Raw genomic sequence first — 22,090 nt, 5'->3', positions numbered from 1 at the left:
ACAAAGGCTAGTACCGATATGTCAACCTGTATGGTCTTCATCCGGTCACCTATACATAGCTTTTAACCAGCCCCTGGAAAAGTATGGATATTTTCACTCATTATGTAGATATTACACTGCAAACAGAATTGATGAACCCATGTTAAATGGCAATTTAAAGTATGAATCAATATTTTATTAGTATTTATGTAAGCCGATGCATTCCTTTTACACAGTACAATGTAAATTTCATATATGTTTACAATTATGAAATATAGAAAACTTTACTTTTACATTGCATATAATGAGTACCATAACATAAAAAATGCAAACAACAAACAGATCCATTTAACCTTAGTTTATTAAAACTGTACACAAGTTGATTCAAAATTAATATTTAACGTAGATGCAAAATGAATATAATGCAGATGATAAATGTAATGGATGGCTTTGTCTTGGTATGTTTAGAAAGCAATTACAGCATATTTTTATTTAAACACTACCCATACAATTTGCCAAGAAATGACTCATGTGGAGAAAAATATCTGTGGTCTATAGGCTTACAAGCATTTCAGTGGACATCAGGATTTTTATAACATCTCTTAAAGCTCTCTACCCTTCTAAATAAGAAGTCCTGTTGTATTTATAGTTCTGTATCTGTTCTTAAAATTAAAATGGTGTGAACTGTTACTGTTACTGACTGAATAAACAGCTCTTGCATAGATTGCACATGTCCTCTAGGGGGCAGTATAAGCGCTGCATTGCTCTGAGTTTTGTGCAGAGTAAGGGCTGGTACACTGAGATTGTTACATTTTGACTGGGTACTTGGTTATATGTCGCTCAAGAGTAGAATGTGAGCACGCTCTTGTGGTTCCCTCTGATGAGTAGGGTGGGTGGAAGGTTCTTTGTAAGGGCATCCAGCCAGGCCATGTAGAGGTGGTCAGAGACAGAGCCCTTTCTCGCAATTGGCATGCTCCTGCATAACACAAAAAATGTTATTCACTGGGGAACTTTATTATGAGTACAGATAGCTGTGCTCCCAGCTTTTGTGTGTTCATTTAAAAGTATGTCTCTGGGTATACATTTCAGTATTGCTGCAGTCTGGGTTTACCTGCTCTGTCATGCCACTGAGGGGTCTGAACCACATGTACTCTACATTAGAAGAATGCACACTATACTTACACAATGATAAGGTTAGCCATTTTTGAGTTCTGTTGGAGTAGTTCATTTAGGCGGACTTGGAGGGATGTCTGAGTAGAGAAGAAAAATGGGTAGAGGGATGTGTTTTAGAAGGGATGAAAAATGAACAAATGAATTTGTAGACCTGTCCTTTGGTTTCGATGACAGGGTTTACCTTTTCCTCAAACATCTCCAGTTCTGAGTCAGTGATCTTCCAGGAGCTGTCCTTCCTCTGTGTGCTGCCCATCTCTGACCCCTCATGGAGGCGGAAAGGCTTGATCATGTCCTTGAAGGCCTTCCAACTAAGAAAATGGAAAGTATTCAGGGACAGGAGATTACCCCAAGGAGAGGATGAGGTAGAAATATTGATAATGGGAGGGAGAAACTTTATGAATAGGTGGATCTATGCTAAGCTACCAATGATTTACTGATGTGAAAGGACAAAGCCTTTTGATTGGTCCATAAAAGTCAATGATTGAAAGCGTGATAGCGCAACCATCATGAGGCTCATGAGGCCTCAGTAACTGTGAATTCCTTTACTTATTTTGTACACAAATATGGCTTTTGTGACTGGATTGTATCTTACTTTTCTGACTTGGGTTTAGTATGTAGGTCATCGATGACATTGATGTCCACACATTTGATTCTGAATTTCTCCAGAAGGGATTGCATCCTAAAAGAAATGTATTTTAATTAAAAATGAAAAGTAAAAAAATAAGTTGTGCCCAAAGGTGTACTCTTTTCCAAAACAACTCTGTCTATTGCTTGGTATGCATTACAGAAAGCATAATTTTTTACTGCACTACAGCTCAGCATTTTATTATGTAGCCCGTACAGTGACCGCTTTTGCTGTTATTATTGATTGTTTTTTGCCACGCACTCTGCTTTGTCTTGTTCAATGCGGCCAGGTTCTCCTGCGATGAAGATCCTCATCTTGCAGTCCTTCCACTTTTTCCGTGTGGTCAAGATGTAGGGGATCAGTAAAGTCAGACCTACAGTGGTTAAAGCAGGCTTTACAGTGGCCATTTGATCAGAGTGGTCATTCAGTCTTTCTAATCAACAGAGCAGCTATTATAGTGGCCAGTCAATCAAAGTGTGTGTTGGAGTGTTCATCCAGAGTGGTTATTACAGCTTTTGGTTAGTCAGAGGTGTCATTATGGCTTTCATTCACTCAGAGTGGTTGTCACATCTTTCAGTCAGTTACACTGGTCACTGCACCTTTTGATAAGTCAGCAGTTATCACCATGGTATGCATTATAGACATGAAACATTATAGCTTGCCAGGGATGTGGTACCATTTTTAAATGAGATTGCAATGACCATCACATTACCTCCATCATCAAAGAGCCACCACACATCAATGGTGCCTTTTCTCTGTTTCTTTTGGAACTGAGTGCTGGCCTCCTGTAGCTTTTGGGTCACCTTAACATCCTCAGCAGACTGGGGAACATGGACAGACACTGTAGAGTGGGAGAGGTGTCAGAGGGGAGAGATGGGGATAAGATGAGAGGTAAGGATAATGGGAGGGGTAAATAGGAGAAGCAGGGATAAAATGAGGGGAGGGGAGAAAATCAAAGGGGGAGAAGAAGTGTATTAGACCTTGTTTTCTAAGAACAAGTTAGTTTCAATTACATTTGGTAATACACAGCGCAATCAGTGCAACGCCGTCAAGGGCAAAGTTCCTATCGACTGCTATTTTCATAAAAAAGCCACTGTACACTAGCATAGCACTTAACTTTGTATCTTACTGACTTTTTGTAAGACCTTACAATGTCTACTCTTGGCACAGTGATGCACTTATTTGTAAGTCGCTCTTGGTAAGAGTGTCTGCTAAATGAAGTAATGTAATGTAATGTAGTTGCTGCTTCTAGTGTAAGAGTAATTCTGGCACAATGTGATGGTAATGATGGTGCTAGGTTCCAACAATGTGGAAGCAAAATAGTGTGAACATCTGAGTTGGGTTCAAACAATTTTTGGCTGAATTCACTCAACCACACATAATTGATCTCAGTTGGAGCTCAGCTGGAAGACAAACCAGCCAGTTGTCCCCTGGTCCAGCACTGGGAAATGCTGCACTAGACAGATCTGTCTGCTCAAGCTATAAGGGGAGGATTCACAGAAAGCCTGTTACCGCTCATAAAATAACATTTTCTCCTCGAAACGCAAGGCATTCTGGGACAAATGATGATGAAGTACATTGGGCAGGTACCTCTGGTCAGCACTTGCTTGGAGTGTTTCCTGGACTTCTTGAACATCCCCTTCCCACCATTTTCCTCGCTCTCCAGTGCTAGCTGCTCTGAGGCCATTCTTTCCATATCCTCTGAGGATGAAGACAATGAGGTCCAATTAGCAGTGAGGTCCAGTTGTGAACCACTGGAGCAGATATCAAGCCTTGAACATAAACAGACTTCAATGTATGTTAAATGCATGGTCTTGCTTGGAAGACCCTCTCATATAGGGTGATCATGTTTTATCTTATGTTAACTTACTTTTATCTTTTGTTTTATGCATTTATACCTCTGGGTAATTGCAACCACCAAGGTCAAGTACCCTGCCTAAGCACCTCTCTACCTGTGGATCATACCTTCAACCTTTAGGTTACAGGCCCAGTTCCTTATACCCTACACCACTGCCACTGCATTTTGGCAGGCACATAGTTTGACAGAAGGCCATTGGCCAACTAGGTAGGCAGAAGTTGGACAAGGCTTCTTGGGTCACCACTCGGCCACCTAGTGACTCGTCAGGCACCCATACATCAGCTAATTTGGCTCAGCACTTCCTGCAGAGGGCAGTGCAGTTGAGGACATGAACATGAGTCGACCACATAGAGGGAAATATAAGAAGTATTTTTAAGAAGGAAAGTACAGCAACAAGACAGGAATGTATTGTGGAACAGAGTGTGGGAACAGTATTGTATAGTGCTAGGGACCAGGGCGGCTAACCCAAAGGTTGCTAGTTCTATTCCCACGTGCAGCACTGCAGTACATAACCTGAATTGCCTCAGTAAATAACCAGCTGTATAAATGGATTACATGTAAAAACCATAAGCTATATATGTCACTCTGGATAAGAGTGTCATCCAAAGAAATCTAATGTAACAGACTGAATAACTGGGCTCATGGCTACAGCTATGTGTGTGCATTGTCAGAGAGAGAGGCACACATGTTCACCTTGCGCCTGGACGATGTGTGAGACGTCAAGTCCCTCGTCAATCCTGAGCATCACTGCACCGTACTCAAAGTCAAATGTATCGCTGCCGGGAGGAGGACACCGAGACATGAAGTTAAAAGGTGTTTCTCCGACTGCTCTCTTTCAAACATTAGATGTATGCAGGACTTACTGCAATACACCAACGTAGCTCTGAACGTCCTCCACCTCTGCACTCTGCCAATCTCTCTTAAATCCCAGCACCAGTGTATTTGGCTTCAGTCGACCAATACCTGAGGCCTATCAGCGAGTAAAAAATGCACATGGTTTATGAACTGAACATGTAAAGGGGCAAACAGGTTTCAAAGTTTAACATTAATGGAAAAAGCCATCAAGCAAGAAGAGATTAGCTGGATGCATTAATCATTAAATTAAAGGTTTTTTGTCAACAAAACACTTTTCCTTCAGTTTCCTTTTCATCTTAAGTAACCACACAATTGAGCTTTTGAAAACCAGCCCTCTATAAAGTAGTTCATGTCCTTGATGCTTTTTATTGTTAACCATAGCATCCATACAACAAGAAATATAGCAGGAGTTGAGATTGCGTCACAGACCATGGTGTCAGTTGGCCCATAAATCCAGTCTATTCGAAGTCTAAAATCCTGATAAAATATCAGAAACCTCATCTTTGGTGATAAGCATCCTGACAATCCCTGTTGATGTGTAATTAATGCTTAGACCAGTCTCTGTCCGGAGCTCACCTGCAGGAGGCTCTCAGCTCCCTCCCTGAAGCTGTTGCAGGTGACTGCTGCATAGAAAGCCTTGCGTTTCTTCTTTTGGAGCCACATTTGGTTCCTCTCCATGCTAGCGTTCATCTCCATCATGGTCTCGGGTCGTGGGCCCTTAGGAGGAGGAATTTCATATCACCAAGATGGAAGTGCTCCAAGGGTGAATGTTAGCCCCCTGCAGGCTCAGGCCCAGTGACCACACATCGGCGGTCTATGCTGTGTTATGCTATGCTGGCGGTCTCTGCAATGGCAACTCAAATCGATTCATTTTATAAAACCAGTATGTTTGTACTGTCTTCCTCTTTGAGGATGCAGTGTCCAAGAGCTAGATCAGTGGGGTCACATTTCATAACAACAAAACAAAAACTTTTATCTTTTATCTTATCAACCTTTATAAATCAAACTTAACTAGGCAGAGCGCTGGCTCTGATGGACCTCAGCAGACCTCACAGACATTGCTCTTGGTGGCCCTGCTCCAGATGTTGATTTGGAATTTGTTAGCAAGAATGCATTCTTACCACAAACACCTGGCAGGTGATGCACAGTCCATAGTTCTTGGTGAAGGAGTGTGCAATGTCAAGGAGTGCTGGCCTACTCTTAGGAGCTCCAGTTAGCACGAGACACTGGGGCCTGTGCGTGACACAAGATGGGGTTTTTATCCATGTAACTTTGCACTGAAATGTATATTCCATTGTACAGCAGGTCAGTATCTCCATTTTAATTACTAGATTACCTGAAGTTCTTCACATGGTCACCCACTGCACTCAAAGTCAGGGTGTTGTTCACAGCATTGACAAATGTCACAGCTTGGGTGGAGGATCCCCAGTTTACATCTGTGAGGGGCAAAATGTTAAAAATTAGTGATGTTTTTTATTGATGGAGCTACCATGATATGAACCAATCATATTACACTTCACACCAGAGGGATTGGCTCAGATTAGTGAGTCATTGATGCATGTGATGGCTCCACCTACTATGGGGTTTATGAAGGATCACTATAACTATTAAAAAATACACTGGTATACATATATGGTAATACATATTCCAACAGCTTTGAGTGTCTCCTCTGAGGTACCATAGAAACTCAGTCTCAGTCTTGGAGACTGATGAGGCCCTATTGGGTCCCATTTAGTCTTTTACCTGGTTTCTTCACTGTGACGTAGACATAAAGGAAGATCTCAAGGATGTATGTGATCAGAGCTGCCCACCAGTTAATGACAAACATCACAGCGCAGCACAGCACTGCTCCAAACAGAGACAGCCACATGTTGTAGAATCTGTATGCGGGCCTCCATCCTATGGGACAAAAGTTTCACCATGAGAAAACAGGTTCAACAAAATAGGCTCATGGGTCTCTTGTTTGATGTACAAACACTTATTCAATGCTGAATTATTATTATATTGCTGGACTATCTTAATGTGATGCAAAGAGCTATATTGCAATGCAAGACCTCTCATGCCTTTCTCAGAAGGCTGCAGTGTCTGCAGGGCTACTCTACTCTGGTCCTGGGGGGCCCATGACTACAGGGCTACTCAGCCTGGTCCTGGAGGGTCCTAGCAAATGTAGGGCTGCTCTACCCAGAGGTTTCAGGCTTTGGCACCAGTAAGTCACAAATTTAGCTTCACTGTCCACTCCAGGGAGTTACGGTAGTTTAAGGAGAGCAGGAAAACCTGTCAAATTGCAGATCTCCAGGTTGAGTCACTAGGTTGAGTTGTTGAAGGTTTGGTGTTGTACTTACACAACACACTGTGGTGGTGGTACATCAAAATTAGAATTTCCCATTTTCTGCTTTCTGTTTGTTAAGCAAAAGTACATAGTGACATGGCACTGCACAGGCTCCATGCAAAAGAAACCAAGAACATGAGAACAATGTCTTCATTATGAACTGTGACATTGGCTGCTATTCTGGGTACTTTGTGCAATCTGGATAATTCGATACAAATGGACGCTAATAACCTGGTGATTTGGCGTAGGAAGCATGGAAGCAAGAAAAGTTGATGAGGGCGTAGGATGCCAGGAAGAAGTTGGAAATGATTGGGGCAATCACGTTGAGTTGAGCTAAAAGAAAAAGAAATGGGCAAAAATTAGTATGTGATAACAACAGTGGAGTTTGTTGACTGTTTAGCTTAGAGGCAAATACACTGCAAAAAATCCAAATCTCACCAAGCATATTTGTCTCTTTTCAAGTCAAAATATCTCTTTACACTTAATATAAGACACAGTCACCAAACAAGCAAAATTTCCTTGAGCTACAAGGACTTGTTTTTAGACGGTGCATCTTGAATATTTGTGTATTTCCACTAGTTCCATTGGCAGATTTTTTCACTTATTACTAGCAAAAAACACCTTGTATTAATTATTTTATTTCTTATTTTTGAAGGGCTATTTTTGCAGTGTACATGTCTGTAGCTACTTTGTGACTCAATGGACTGCTTCAAACTTTTGCTAGCAAGGTTCTCTACAATTGTCAGTGACCATTTTCACTCTGCCTTCAATATTCCTACCAATGACGTGTCATGGTCAGCTGCATGTCTCATCTGTGATGATTATGGTTGTTTATGAATGCAGTCACCTATGAGAATGAAGGCCACAGCAATGATGAAGGTGAGGATGTAGCCTCGGATTGGTTCGTTGTTTTTGCCATGGCCCTTGGCAAAGAAGTGCAGTGCTTTGTAGATGTTGTCTTTGCACAGTGCCTGTAGGTAGATTTTGCAAGGTAAGCCAACCCATAGCTGTTGTAAAAGACGTTAAAGCACGTTAAAGCATTCTTTCTACATAAAAGCCTGAGTCCAAAGTGCTTCTATACCATAATGATAAATGAGCTGCTTCATGAACATGTGCTCTGTAATGCAAGTTCTTATTTGTGTCAGTACAGGCACATCCTGCTTCCCTGACACAGTGGATTCCAGGAAACAGCTTTGTTTCACATTTTCGCATGAATCTGTTTTTCACATAGACACAATGTTATAAGTGGGGTTGCTTTCCTGAGCACAAGAGAACAAGACTCAAATGGCTAGATTAATATGTTATCGAGATATTTATACAGTATAAACATTTTTAGATTTGAATATAACCTCACACGTACAGTGTAACTATTAAGTATTGTGACATGTACTGCATGACTGTTCGGGAATGACAGGACCCAGAGAGCAGAGTGATGCAAATCTTAGCCTTTGTGTTTATTAACAGGGTGAGAGACGTCACGTACACACCCAAGGGATAAAGTAAATCACAGTTTCACTGAATGAAACACATTAATTATCCCCAGAGGGAGGAAACATGTTTCCTTTTCAGATTTTTTGTGTTGTTACTTTCACTTGCTCTTTTTCTTGCTTGTATTTTCAGTCCCTAGATTATCTTAAAGTAGGACTCATGTTGCTGCCTGTATCCATGTTGTTTTAAATGAAATGCTATGATGCGCTTCACTATGCACTTGGATGTTTTACAAAAGCCGGATTTGTTCAATAACAATTTTGGTTTGAGACTCACCTGGAAGACTTTGGGCGCGCTAACGAGAGAGGCCAAAGCTGATGAGAGGGTGGCAGAAAATGTCCCAGCTGTAATCAGAGGCCCAAACCCAGACAGCATTGTCATGACCTGGAAGAGAAAACATATATACCAGGTCAACATCATACATAGTGGTTCCTTTGTACGTTATTATTGTACGTAATTATTCCATCTATTTCTACATAAAAACACTTTCAGTGCAAAAAAAGACAGGTTACATATACAAAACATTTTTCCCATTAAGTCTATGTATTTGGAAAAATAGGACTGCCACTTGTGTGTGTGTGTGCGCGTGTGTGTGTGTGTGTGTGTGTGTGTATGTCAGTGCTTTCAGATAGACACTGGTTAAGAAGGTTAAGGACAGTGGAGAGACATTGAGAGAGAAGGAGAGAGAAGCAGAGAGAAAAAGAAAGAGGGTAAAGAATGTCAAAAAAAGTCAAAAAATGTGTGTGTGTGTGTGTGCTTGCGTGTTTGTGTGTGTGTGATAAATATATTTAGTTAGCATTTTTAATTTAAATTATTCCATAAAGACAAGAACAAGCTATTCAGCCCATCTAAGGCAGTCATTGTTTGTATCCATAAAATGATAATAATTATACATATGCTACAGTGTTGTTCAGAGTTAATGCCCACACACAAAAGGAGGTAATTTTAGGGATTCACTGCAGCAAACACCACCACTGACAAACCTGGAAATCGTTCATAAGGCCAAATCTGCAGTCCTCAGTTGCACAGGATGAGAAATCATAACCGAGCTCACACGCAACTGAACCTTTGCAGATTGTTCCTGGAGTGATGGTGTCATTGTGGTTGCCGGTTGCATCACGTACTACTGTGGAGGCTAGAGAGAAAGTCAGGGGAGAAGAAGAGTGTTTAGCTTACTGCAGCAGTAAGCTATGTGACATTTTCTAGGGACGAGCATATGACCTCATTTCCTGGAAACTGCATTTTATGTTTATTATTGAGATGGGTGGAAGTATACGCTACTGTAGAAGCCACTAGATTCTGAAGTGGAAGATGGTAAACTAAGTAGGGAAAATATCAACTCTAAAACAGCTCTGCAACATGTTGTTTGAAAGGCAGCAGTCCTACAGCTGTCCATGTACCATCATCCAAAATATTTTGCTTTTGTATATCAGCAGTATGCTTCCTACCAAATGTTATATTTGTCGGTCAGAATCCTTGTTAGTTGCCATCTGATGACATTTATAGACAGTTATAGATATGGTTACAATAACTCAATCAGTCCCTATTCATATGACCAGAGTAACAAAACTTTGCTTTCTCTGGAGGACCTCTGTTGATTCTTGGAACATTGGCACCTGCATGAAGCTTCACGACACAGTCTCACTGAAGCATTGAGCCAGCATCTTGATTGGAGCATGGATTTGCAGATTAATTGATCCCCTAGTGAGGCTTGGTGCTTTAATCTTTTTTTATAGATATTCAAAGAGGGACAGAATACCATGCCCCACATTAATTTTGCAAGAGACAATAAGGGGACCCTGAGGAATAGATGGCTGAGTAATGCATTGTTTAAATTAAACAGTAATCCATTATGGCCTGTCAATTTCCAATAGTATCACATAAAGGGAGCATTTCAAGCAATTACTCATGCTTAAATTGTATTTAAGGATATGATCAAGTTTGTTTACTGCACTCTTTTTTAAATAAAGTGTGTATCTGAGATTTTGCATACACTTGTGACTAAATTATGTAATGGTCTGAAAAGCTTAACAGCATACTAGTCATCAATCACATTTGTTCTTCATGTATCATGGAATGCAATAAAGTAAAGCAATGGAAAGCCTTAAGAGTTTCAACATTAAATGTTATGGAAAAAAGCAATGATTCAATGACAAAAAGTAATTCACAGTGATAATATTAAAATCAATGAGATGTAAACTACTTTATATTACTACTTGATTATATAAATTACTTTTGAGCTGACATGATATTAACTGCTAGCCAATACATACATTCATCTGTATTAGGTCATCTTTTCATCCCTCTCTGGATAGTTAATAGTATCTAGTCAATGAGTGATGCTGTGATACAGTTTCTCCATTGGTGTAAATTTACTCACAGACACAGAGTGCCACAGCCAGGTAGGTCACCCCTGTGATTAAGATGGCCAGCAGGGTCCCTTTGGGGATGGCAGCCTGGGCATCCTTCAACACAAATAACAACACGGTCATTTTTTCTGTTGTGAAGGAAGGGTTCAACTAGCTCCGTGACTCGAATGTGTGCCTTTCACTTGCGTTGTTTAGAAACCCAGCTTCAGCACAGGTTCGACTCACAAATATTACAACCTGTGTCTGCCATCAGAAACCCAAATGCACTTTGGTGGATTTACATTACACATATTACATGCTTGTGGTAAAGTTGAGCACACAACATGAATGAATGCATATCTACATACAGTACTTAACATACTACCCTAGGAAGGGCTTTTGTTCTGGTGTGCACATGGCAAGTCCAATTGATTGCTTCCATGGTGTAAAGTTTTAAAACTGACTTCCCCCCAGAAAACCTAAAATGTTTAGTGTTAACTATCAAGTGATTGTCTGGGCATTTATAGCAAAGAGCCAAGGATTCCCTTTAAAACAGTGGTAATGTATTGGCTGCTGCTGATTTGGGTGGTGTGTTTCTTAATTGAAGTACAGTATCTTAACTGAGTGAGCCATTCACTACGGCATCTCTCACCTTCAAATCCCCAGAGATGTTTGCACCAGCCAGGATCCCCGTTGCAGCAGGAAAGAAGATCGCAAAGACGGAGAAAAATGTCTCCCCATCTCTAAAGTCTGGTGTAAAGTTTTCAGTGAAAATGGACACTGCAGGAGAAGAGGTATAGTTTAATGCGGGCCTTGGTTCTTATCCAACCTAAAACTTAACATTTGTGTTTTGCATTAGGCCATCCATTACATTCTCACAGAGATACCACCTTGCTTCTCTAATACGTCTTTGACAACAATGAAACAACACTAATGTGATTGGTTCCCCCAAGCCTGCAAGTGTTCATCATTAACATGCTGAACTGCTCCATGATAGACTGACTTTGGTAATTGAAGAAGCCTTTGGATTTCTTGTCCTCTGTGGCTGGGATGAATGTTCCCACGAAGACGTTTACGATGGCCACCAGCAGGATAACCAGCAAGATGAGCTGGGCCTAGAGCAGCAGGCACAGAAAATGCTGAAAATGCTGCTCAGCCTCATAACTGGAGGAAAGGCATTGCATGCTTAATGTAGCCTGCACTGCTACAAATCAGTTATTTGTGTGAAAAGCACATACATATAACTGATTTCTTCTCACCTTAGCTTCCCACTCCATGCCGGCTACTGAAATCCCCAATAGTATAACCACTGTGATGCAGCCAATGATTCTGATGTCATTCACCTCGTCCACCATGATGGCGTTATTCTCCTAAAAAGCACCACCAGCATCAGTATCAATCCACATTTAAGCATATCACACCTGAGATTGTCCAGGTGAATCAGTGGTAATTTCTGCAATATTCTTTGCAAGTTAGGTGCAGACAGATTTCTTGTCTTTATTGTTTAGGCGTCATATAGATTAGAGCCCACCAAAAACAGAACTGGTTTCTGTCAAAGCATTTTTGTCAAAATGTTTCTTTCCTTGACTTTTATCCATCTGGAAAAGTTGTAGAACATAATCTTTGGGAGGCGTGTTAAACTTGTCTTTCATGGGGGTGAGGGCACACCTTCAGCAGTTGCACGACTGTCTCAGCGAAGCCCACCACATACATGGCCACGGCCACTGCGTTGGCGAAGGCAAAGATCAGGCCAATGGAGCCGCCAAACTCGGGTCCAAGACTACGGGAGATCAGGTAATATGCTCCTCCTGGAGCAGAAAAATTGGTGTCACAGTTACTTCAAGCTCAAATATTGTGTGTCTCAGTCTCAGCCACTCCATACCCACTGCTTTATTGCAATGAAAGCGGAGGCAATGTAACAATCCTCTCATACAGTGTGGCAGTTCTGGAGGAAATGTGCCGGACACCCTACCTCCCCGCACCACTCCATTGGTGCAGATGGCAGACATGGAGAGACCTGTGATGGTGGTGACCACCACACTCAGAACAATGACCACGATTCCCAGACCTGCAATGCATGAGCCATCAGAGCCACGACACCGCCTCAGTGCCATAAAAAAACACAGTTCCCCAAATCAACACAGTTCCAAATACAGTCTCCTCATGCTAGTTTTGGTATAAAGACAGAGTAAAAACAGAATAATGCAAAAGAAAAACTTGAACAATATTCAAAATAAGTGTAAGAGAGCATGGGTTGGTGCAGCATGGAAACAGGGGTCAGGTAGCACAGCTTGCTGCCAATATCTGAAACTGAATGGCAAATCTAGAAATTAGGAGGATCACCTGTACTGTGAAGGTGAGACCAGCTACCCATATTAGATGCAGAAGTGGGGTGAGAAGGGGAATCAGCCCTCTTTAAACTGCTGTGCTTTTGCATTGTGGGGAACAGTCAAAAAACAGACTCAATTTGCAATTCAAAAGTAAGTTTTCAACCTCCCTTGTTTCAAGGTCACAATCCTCCACCATAAAGGTGTCACACTTTCACTTCTGAAGCAAAAGAAGTTCAAGCCAAAACATCTCATTGTGGCCTAAGGCCACGTTCAGCACCTTCAAAAAGCAAGAGAACTGTGTCGAGGCACAAACATCCCATTTCGGAGGATTAATCATGCACCTAAAGACCTTGGGCCATAACTCAATGCTAAACATCTCTCATTTTTCTACCTTGGAACCAATGGCTCTTCTCCAATGAATTATGCATCATAAAAAAGGTTTTAACACCAGTCTGACTGGCACAAGTGATGAGGGAGATATAAAAATGACACTTAGTGTTGACCAATAAAAACACCCACATGAATTGGTTACACTGATGGAATTTAATATTTGTGTGTTTTGAGTGGGTCTTGATATATGACCCTTATTTGAAGGGCACTTAAATAGCTGGATCTCTGTGCCCTCCTGGTTGGAGTTTGTGCTACCCTTGCTGTTCTTCTTCTTTTCCCATAATCCCCCACACTGCACATACTCCCCTGTCCAGGAATGCCTGCTATAACAGCACAGCCCTCCTCCTTGATCTCCCAGCTTTAGCACTGTATATTATTCCTTCTTATTAGCACAACCAAGCACTGAAAATCTCATCAGAAAGCCTTGTGCTCTCATCTTAAAATCTAATTCTCTTGCACATTCAAAACAGGGCTTGCCTTTTAGATCAGATGCTCTATTTGTACAAGAATGGCTTTGAAGTTCATCCTCTTTAATCAGAACTAATAAGAATGGTGGCTGGTTATGGAGAGGAAAGAGAAATTGTACCAACTGTAATGATTTAGCGTCATCTGGGAAGGAGAGGAGTCTCAGAGTGAGATTACTCACCAATACCAGCCTGACCAAACACCCAGGAGAGACGAATGAACAGCATCACTCCCCAGATATTCAGCATGCACCTCACCTGGGAAAGGTAATATCAAGGTGAGACTGCAGCAAAGCCAAAAAAAAAATAAAAGCCCAAAATGCCCTGACAGTGGTCAGACATTTTGGAGTGACAGTATATTCTTGAAATGCAATACCTGTTGATAAGTTGCATGTTTCTATACCTTCCTGACCAATAAATTAAACTATGAAGTGACATTTATGGTCATTCATAAACAATTATAACTGCCTGTTACAACAACATAAATGGAATTGCTACGGTGGTCTAAAACATAATTATGCAGCTCTTACATTCTAGGTTACTTCCAAGGAAGAGAGTATGGTTCCATATTCACTGAATGCTTTTTTGGGAAACAGGAAATCTGGAATCTAAACTTTAAAACTGGAAGTGACTGGAAGGTGGTCAGTGGCTGCATATGGAACATGTATGAGCCTGCACTCACCAGCACCCCCTTGATCCAGCCAAACTTGACAACCCCGCCTTTCTCCTGTGGAGGGATGGACTCCACATCCTCTGAGTGGCTTCCATCACTGCCCGCCACCCTGTCTGCTGTGTCTGCAACACCATCATTCTGCAGGGGGGGAAACAATGGTGTAATGGGTGCTCTCACTATGTGCACCCAACTTACAATGTTAGATACTATCCATTTATAGGTAAGGGTAAGCACAAAAGCAATTCCTGCTACCTTGCTCAAGACCACAGCAGCAATGTCCCCCAGCTGTGAAGTAAATCTGCAACTCTTGATACCAGTCTGTCTCCTCAACCACCACAGCATGCTATGTTGTATAACACACTTCTAATTATGGGTTGAGCCACATTTTGGAGTGAAAATACCAGTGGAGTGAACTGAGGAGTAACCAGTCTTATGTAGCCTGGGGCAAAAGGAATGCTTGTCTGTGGAAGGAAACATGGAGTGGAACGGCCAGCTGGGGTGAAAACATTAAAGTTACTTTTTCCCATCATACAAGAGGAGCGTGTTATGCCCTCTGTCACGTTCTCGCCCCCTTTGGACCTGGGTGAGGGGAGAGGCACATTCAGGTTCTACTGGGGCTTGATTAATGTTTGCCATATTGTTGATAGCATACTCTGAGCATGCTCTGTCCTTGAAGAACAAATGTGCCTGAATGGGGCTTAATCTAAATCAACTTTCAGAAGATACATATTGAATGTTTATGGTGCAAGGGAGCAGAACCACACCATTCGTGGGACTTCCCTGCTCCGACTGCTGCAGGTTTTCAGACCTCATTTGCCTCAGTTGCTTCATTTGGTGAAAAAAAAATTGAAAAAAAGAATTGATGGATTTACCTCAGAGAATCATTATTTACAAACCAGGTGTTTGCGCCAGTCTTATTCACAGAGCCATACTGTAATCACTCCTTAGCTATTTAGACAATGCCTGCTATTGTGTATTGATGATGTTATTGTGAAACACCCAGATGCCATTGTTTTGGGACTCATGCTGCATGAAGAAGTTAAGGCTGGCCTGAAATATTCATGCAGAAAAAGTTTGACATCAGAAAGGTCTGACTTTATGATTTGCAACCTTCAAGTCAGGACCCCGTCTGGGAACCCAATTTGCAAAAAACTTGAGATGCAGAAACATGAATAAATCAAATGAAGGAAAAAATATTAAGCACCATTTAATGTATTGTGTTGTTCTTTTTTACTGTAATGTAGTTGCTATGAGATGTTTAAATATGTCAGATTGAAATCTGTTTTAAGCTTTAGTAATTATATAGCAATAATCATACATTTTATGCTATCCTCACATTTTCTATGCTGCAATGCAAAGGTGTGGGTTAAAACATTAGGAAGAGTTGAAAGGATCTGCTGCTGAAGTTGAAAAAGTAGGAACTGTCATCCTACTTTTTCAACTTCACTTTGAAGCCCCACAACTTGGTTTACACATGCTGCACTTGTCTTTATTATACCACTTTACATTGCTCCCTGTCTACACACACTTTTTGCAATTAGATATCTCTTCCATTTGTCATTGTGTAAAGGAAATGATTTGACCATATTTTATTTTACTGGTTTATTATCCATGGAAAGTCAACCATGAAACCATTTTCTCTCTCTTTGATTTCTTTAGATTTCTGCTCAGTGGGATTTTGACTGTTTAAATTTATTTCAGTTTCAATTTTCTGAAACAAAACAAAACAAAAAAAAAGACACACAAAACAGCAAGCTTCCATTTCAGTAATGCCACCAGAGAGGAACACAAAAAAGGACATTATAAGAGATGACAGTACATTTCCCTTCACTTGGCTCAATAAGGCAAACTTGTGTTTTATCTTTAATGGTTTCATATCATGTTCAGGGCCTGCTTGCAATACTGCTGTACCAAGGCATGGATATCTCCCTTTGAGAAGAGAAGTGATTACTTTTACCTTTTTATTGGACCCAACCTGAGGCATCAAAGATGCTTTCCTACCCTCTATACCCATCCCAGTAATCCCTGCACAGGGGGTGTCAAAAGGGGACATGCAGATATGGCTGCAGGCAGTCGGGCTTGAAGCTTACCTTCTGGAAGACATCATGGAGCTCCTGCAGGGAGGGTCTCACAGCCCTGTGCCCACTGACGCTGCCCACGTTGCGGTAGTACTCGATGCGCGGCACCCGGTCCAGAGTATTGTGACCAAAGGCGCTGGCTACAGAGGGCCGCATCTCCCTGTGGTCTCCCCCAGTTCCGGTTGTTCCTGAGAAGGATGTCTCCTCATAGTGGGGTGGATCGTCGCCGACTGTGTCATAAGCCTGATTCACATTCTCACCCCCACCTGAAGTGTTCTTCTCCATCGTGAACCTTTGTGCACTCTTCTGTCCTCACAGTACCTCCCGACTGGGTTAAGATCACTGACTGGAAGGCGATCTGAGTCCTCAGAATTTCCAACTCTGATCAAAACAGAATGTTTTGAAATAGAATTCCTCAAGAAGCAAAGTGATCACAAAGGCTCTGGGGGCTACCCTGCACTTGCCTTTATACCCTGTGTCAGGACAATCTGCTGGGAGAAGGGGATTGGCTCTACCTGTTGGCTCTACCTTAAGACTTCAGTCAGGATGGCAGTAATGTCCTTGCCTCATTGAAAGGAATGAATAGGGTCGCTTAAAAATTAACTAGGCCATAAATGTGAAGAAAAGATAAAGAGACGCTTATTGCCTGAGATTTAAAGTATTGATTATTAATATCATTCTCTGAACGAGCACATGTCATGCCTAAGTTTATGAGCATATTTTTAGCATACTTCAGGACAAGCTGCTCAGTAGAGATGAATCATCAGGCAAGTGTTAAGAAATCATGGAGGAAATTACATTTAGGGCTTAACATGTCATTGACTGGTGCAGTATCTGCAACTTTCAGTGTACTGGTGAATCCCACTGAGCTAACCCTGCATTACTTTCTGGAAAAAAACCCTTGAACATTCTCTGAGCCATCGTGGTGTTCACAAAGAGAAGGAGTTATGAATAGGGTTAGCATTTGAGCACTAATTGATCTCCATCTGGGTTCATGTCATGTTGACTCTTCATCCTTTTCATCATCATTTTAATGAGCATATTAAATACTTTTAAATAACGGCTTAAAAACTACTCCCCCTAGAATTCAAATGAATTCCTATTGCATTATCTTCCTTTATGAACCCAGATGGAGATCAATTAGTGCTCAAAACACACACACACACACACACACACACACACACACACACACACACACACACACACACACAGCATACACACACATGCTCATCCATGCATACAAAGTCAAACATGTTCACACATACAATCATGCTCTCAACTACACATAACACTAGTAGATTCATGGGGAAGTGAAGGCACATTAACCCATTCAAGGGTACATTAAGGCAAATCCACAGCGCTTGAAATGCACCCTACTGTACCCCATCCCCCAAACTCAACCCCGCTCTGAAGGCAAAGTGACTGATCTGAGATCAGTGATGTGGAGCACTTCTTTGAGCATGTGTTTAAAGTTAATAAGAGACTGGAAAGATGCCCAAAGCTTTCCTTCATCCACATGTCTGTCCTCCACTCCCCCCACCCACTTTTTTTAAACCATTGTATACATACTTTCTTGTAAATATAAGGGTGTTGTTTTATATATATTGCAGTGTCATATAAGAAGAAGCAGAAACACATAAATGAACTTTTCAATAAAATCACTTCAACACATGTAACAAACATAACAGGAGGTAGAGGCAGGTCAGGTTCTCCTCTGAAAAAGAATTCTTCCTCTTTTTCAAAATCACCTCAAAATCTCATTCATTCCAACATGAAATAAATAGTAATTAATTAAACTTTAATTGACATGCTCATATAACATTTTAGTCTGCTTTTTTCATGTTGAGCTTTCGACAAACTCAGCTAAACCTATTTCAGTACTATGTGTATGCAACACAGAGACAGGTAAGAGGAAAAGGTGTTGCACAGCTAAGGTTCAGATGATCTGTCTGTTTCATTGAGAGACAGGACTCTTGTGATCTTGCTGGAACTGCAAGTCACTTATTGAGGTCAACACACAAGGACACCAAGGGGAAGGGCACAGAGACTGTGGGAGAAATGAGAAGAGGAGATAATAGGTGTCAGAATAATCTGCAGTTCACAGTTCAGTTCCTTGTGGTTGTGCAAGAGATGGTGTCTGACACAAAATCATAAGTTTTTTTCCACTAACCAATTTAGAACTGTGACAATGGCCTATATACTCACATACCTATGTTAATGTTCTCATCACTCCTTTTATACTTAATGTACACTTGCATTTTAGCCTTACTCTGGGTAGTAAATGAAGTTAATAAATGAATATGATTGTGTAACAGAGCAACATCCTACTGACACACAGAATGCCGTGCTCTGCACAGCAGGTACACTTATTCATGGTGGCAAACACAGCTAACATAAAACAACTTTATATTTACTGCAGCAACTTCGGGGCAGTCCCTTGTTAAAGGGCACAACAGTAGGGCTCCCCTTGAGGATTCAGACCTGCAGCATTTCAGGGTGACAGCTCAAGGCCGATTTTCAGAGCCATTCAGACCTGGTCCCTTAGTGTAAACAGTTGACCAAATGCGCTATGGGATAGACAGGACAGTTAAGGCCCTGACTCACAGCAGTTTGTTATCAGTCCTTCTACTGCCCCAGTGCAGTCTGGGAGTGCATCCAGAAAGAGTTGCAGAATGGCCTCCCTTGTGAAGGAAGCAGATGGGAAATATATGCAGCTTTGGGTGAGTTCCTCACGTTGCACATCATTCATTTGCACCAGGCCATGATTCACTGTCCAGTTAACACAGTGGTATTGCTTTGCTTAATCTACCCCCTCCTCCATAAACAAATCACTGCCCCCTCCTCCAAGACTTATGCAGCCTTTTACATTTCACCCATATGTGCCGAGGATGTCAATCCCAGGTCCTGGAGGTACTGTGGGTTTTCTCCCAGCCTATTCCCTAACTCTTATTAGTTAATCATGCATGTGTGTTACTTAACATGAGCAAAACATTTTAACAGACATTAAATATGGAACAACATTTGTCTTTAGGATAGAGCAAAAGTATAATCAGAATAAGTAATGTATTATTTACAAAAATGTGAAACTTGGGATTCACACCTGCAACAACAAGGATGCTTTCATAGAATGAGCCTTTCAACCATCCCTACTGCCATTCCAGAATCTTAACAGAAATGGTCAATGCAATGTTGCACAGTATGTTTAATTTCCTCTGCTGGGAGATCTCCTTGTCTGAGGTGTTCAAGTGAAACTACAGGACTATTTTGTGTTAAGGTGCTGGCCCACCTCTGCTTCATGTTATGTAATCATGTCTTTAAAATCTAGAGAAACAGGCATGTAGCAGGCAGAACACAGGCATTTTATTCAACAGAGCCAAGTCTATGGCTCTGAACTGTCTCCACCCTTAGCATCACAGCAACAAGTGTGGAGAGTAGGGAATTTTCAAATGTCACATGGAGCACACACACACACACACACACACAGCATACACACACATGCTCATGCATGCATACAAAGTCAAACATGTTCATACATACAATCATGCTCTCAACTACACATAACACTAGTAGATTCATGGGGAAGTATGTCTAAATGAAGGCACATTAACCCATTCAAGGGTACATTAAGGCAAATCCACAGCGCTTGAAATGCACCCTACTGTACCCCACCCCCCAAACTCAACCCCACTCTGAAGGCACCCATATTCATTGTTATCTAGAGAAAGAATGAACCAGATGGAAACTGATGGATACCGTGCCCCATTACCCTGGAAACCTTTCTTTTTAAGCAGAACAGCAGATTACAGAGCATCTTGGCTTCTGCTTGCCTCTGTATTTTTAATCTCTATTTATAAATTAAGATTCATAAACCCACCTCCTACCCAACTGAATGATGGCCCATTTTGGGGACAGTCAAAGTTGCGTCTATTAAACACAGTTAAATAATTTTAATTTGCGAACACTGCCAACTTTTCACTGGGCCACAAACTACCATAGGACATAAGACATAGTTACAGAAATCTGATTTTTTACATAAATATGTGACAGAATTTTTCTTTTTTGGAAAATCAACAAATATCTATAGACATACACATCTAGTAAACTTTTTTCATCAATGAAATGGAGTATTATTGTATGAATGTGTAATTTTTCATCTTACATATTTTGTTTATGCCTTTTGGCAAGGCCAACAGATTAACCAGTGTGTATTTGAAGAAAACATTGATCATCAATATTGATTAATACACCCAACAACAAGCCAGGAATTTCAGGCTAGTGATGGGGGAATGAGGCTTTCACTAACCCCATAATGACTAGATCTTCCACGTGCTTTCTGTTACTGAATTGTATGAACCAATGAAAATATTTTGCTCTTCAAAGCTGAATTCTGATTTGTTTAGATAAATGAGTCACTGACAGCATATAATAGCTCCACCCACTCTGAAGTTCATGAAGGCTCACTCTCGAATCTTTAGTTGGAGCACACAACCAAAATCTCTACACCCAACATGTGAACTACATACAGAAAATGTCAGATTAAATGTATATGTTATATTGGGCAGAAAAATTGCACTTGTCTGGCATACAATGTATATAATGATAGCCACAATTACTCTACCTGTGTTCTAGTAGAAAGTGATGCAGCTTTGCAGGATCCAAATAAAACTGCAAAAGCTCAGTGCCCATGTCCTGTTATGGCAGGTATACGGCGTGCGGTTTTGGGCTGTGCCAGACGAAAGATGACCAACATGAAAGAAAGGTGGCGATAGCTTTGGCTGTGGCTCCAAAATGATGGTCCTACGTCGCACTGTGAGAGAGGTTCAAAGATGGCCGTTGTCACGGTCTTGCGACCAAAGATAGCCTGGGACGAAATTCTGACAGTGTCAGAAAGTTAGGATGACCATCTCACAGTGTGACTGCTGCTATGACCTACGTCTACTAACCAACCAATAGGAATGCAGCATGAAATGATGCACTGATCAACACGACACTGGTGCCAAACCCAAATGTAATAGATGGAGGTTAAACATAGGTAAAATGTAGGTAAAATGCTGATGACATTTTATTCTTGTATATTGGCTTACGTCGTAGCCTATGATTCAGTAGGTGTTATCATCGCGCAGTCTCCATACATCAAACTTGATGTCGTACCCAAGTTTATTAGATCCATGTCGCACAGTGTGGCTTGCAATAAACTTATAAGATTGCTGAAATCTCACAGTCTGTAGGTGCCTTTAGAGACCTACACCCTCTCCTGTTTTATGAATGAAACCAGTTTTGTTTTCCCTGAGACTTCAACCCTTATTAGATTTTCATCTACATTGCCACAGAGCAAACCAGGTACATTCCATAACAGCACAGAAACATTTCACAGGTGAACAGGCAGGCATGTGAAGTCTAACAAATCTTCCATTCCTTTGTTTTTCTTTTTGTATGCCGTCTTGCATTCAGTGGTGGAGCAGTGCTCTTTGTCCTGTGTTTGATTTTCAGTGGAATGGTT

The 22,090-nt window shown here is 41.2% G+C and overlaps 1 protein-coding gene across 1 annotated transcript; it reads right to left on the bottom strand.

Moving 5' to 3' along the window:
- Positions 1-667: 667 nt before the first annotated feature.
- On the bottom strand, positions 668-16,875 carry LOC118781542 (solute carrier family 12 member 1-like). Its single transcript, XM_036534493.1, has 27 exons — positions 16,603-16,875; positions 14,522-14,650; positions 14,022-14,097; positions 12,628-12,723; positions 12,324-12,463; positions 11,915-12,025; positions 11,659-11,770; positions 11,308-11,435; positions 10,688-10,772; positions 9,291-9,442; positions 8,584-8,691; positions 7,667-7,790; positions 7,051-7,152; positions 6,234-6,389; positions 5,827-5,926; positions 5,612-5,723; positions 5,067-5,207; positions 4,499-4,605; positions 4,329-4,411; positions 3,368-3,478; positions 3,127-3,135; positions 2,490-2,618; positions 2,039-2,150; positions 1,745-1,831; positions 1,334-1,460; positions 1,162-1,229; positions 668-955 (listed from the first exon to the last, which is right to left on the bottom strand). Exons 1-27 carry the CDS (start codon positions 16,873-16,875, stop codon positions 820-822), a joined length of 3,114 nt encoding a protein of 1,037 aa, XP_036390386.1. The 3' UTR covers positions 668-819.
- Between the last annotated feature and the right edge of the window lie 5,215 nt (positions 16,876-22,090).

The sequence above is a fragment of the Megalops cyprinoides genome, chromosome 8 (assembly GCF_013368585.1).
Source record: "Megalops cyprinoides isolate fMegCyp1 chromosome 8, fMegCyp1.pri, whole genome shotgun sequence".
NCBI classification, from domain to species: Eukaryota; Metazoa; Chordata; class Actinopteri; order Elopiformes; family Megalopidae; genus Megalops; species Megalops cyprinoides.
Note: the sequence above shows the minus strand (reverse complement) of the source record. Positions and strands in the feature narration are given on the sequence as shown.

Excerpts from the sequence above, each read along its gene's own strand:
- LOC118781542 (XM_036534493.1), bottom strand. The coding sequence starts at position 16,875 with ATGGAGAAGAACACTTCAGGTGGGGGTGAGAATGTGAATCAGGCTTAT. Across the intron at positions 9,443-10,687 it reads GGCTGTGGCACTCTGTGTCT|CCTCCACAGTAGTACGTGAT; the intron begins GTGAGTAAATTT and ends CTTTCTCTCTAG. Across the intron at positions 5,724-5,826 it reads GACCATGTGAAGAACTTCAG|GCCCCAGTGTCTCGTGCTAA; the intron begins GTAATCTAGTAA and ends TGTCACGCACAG.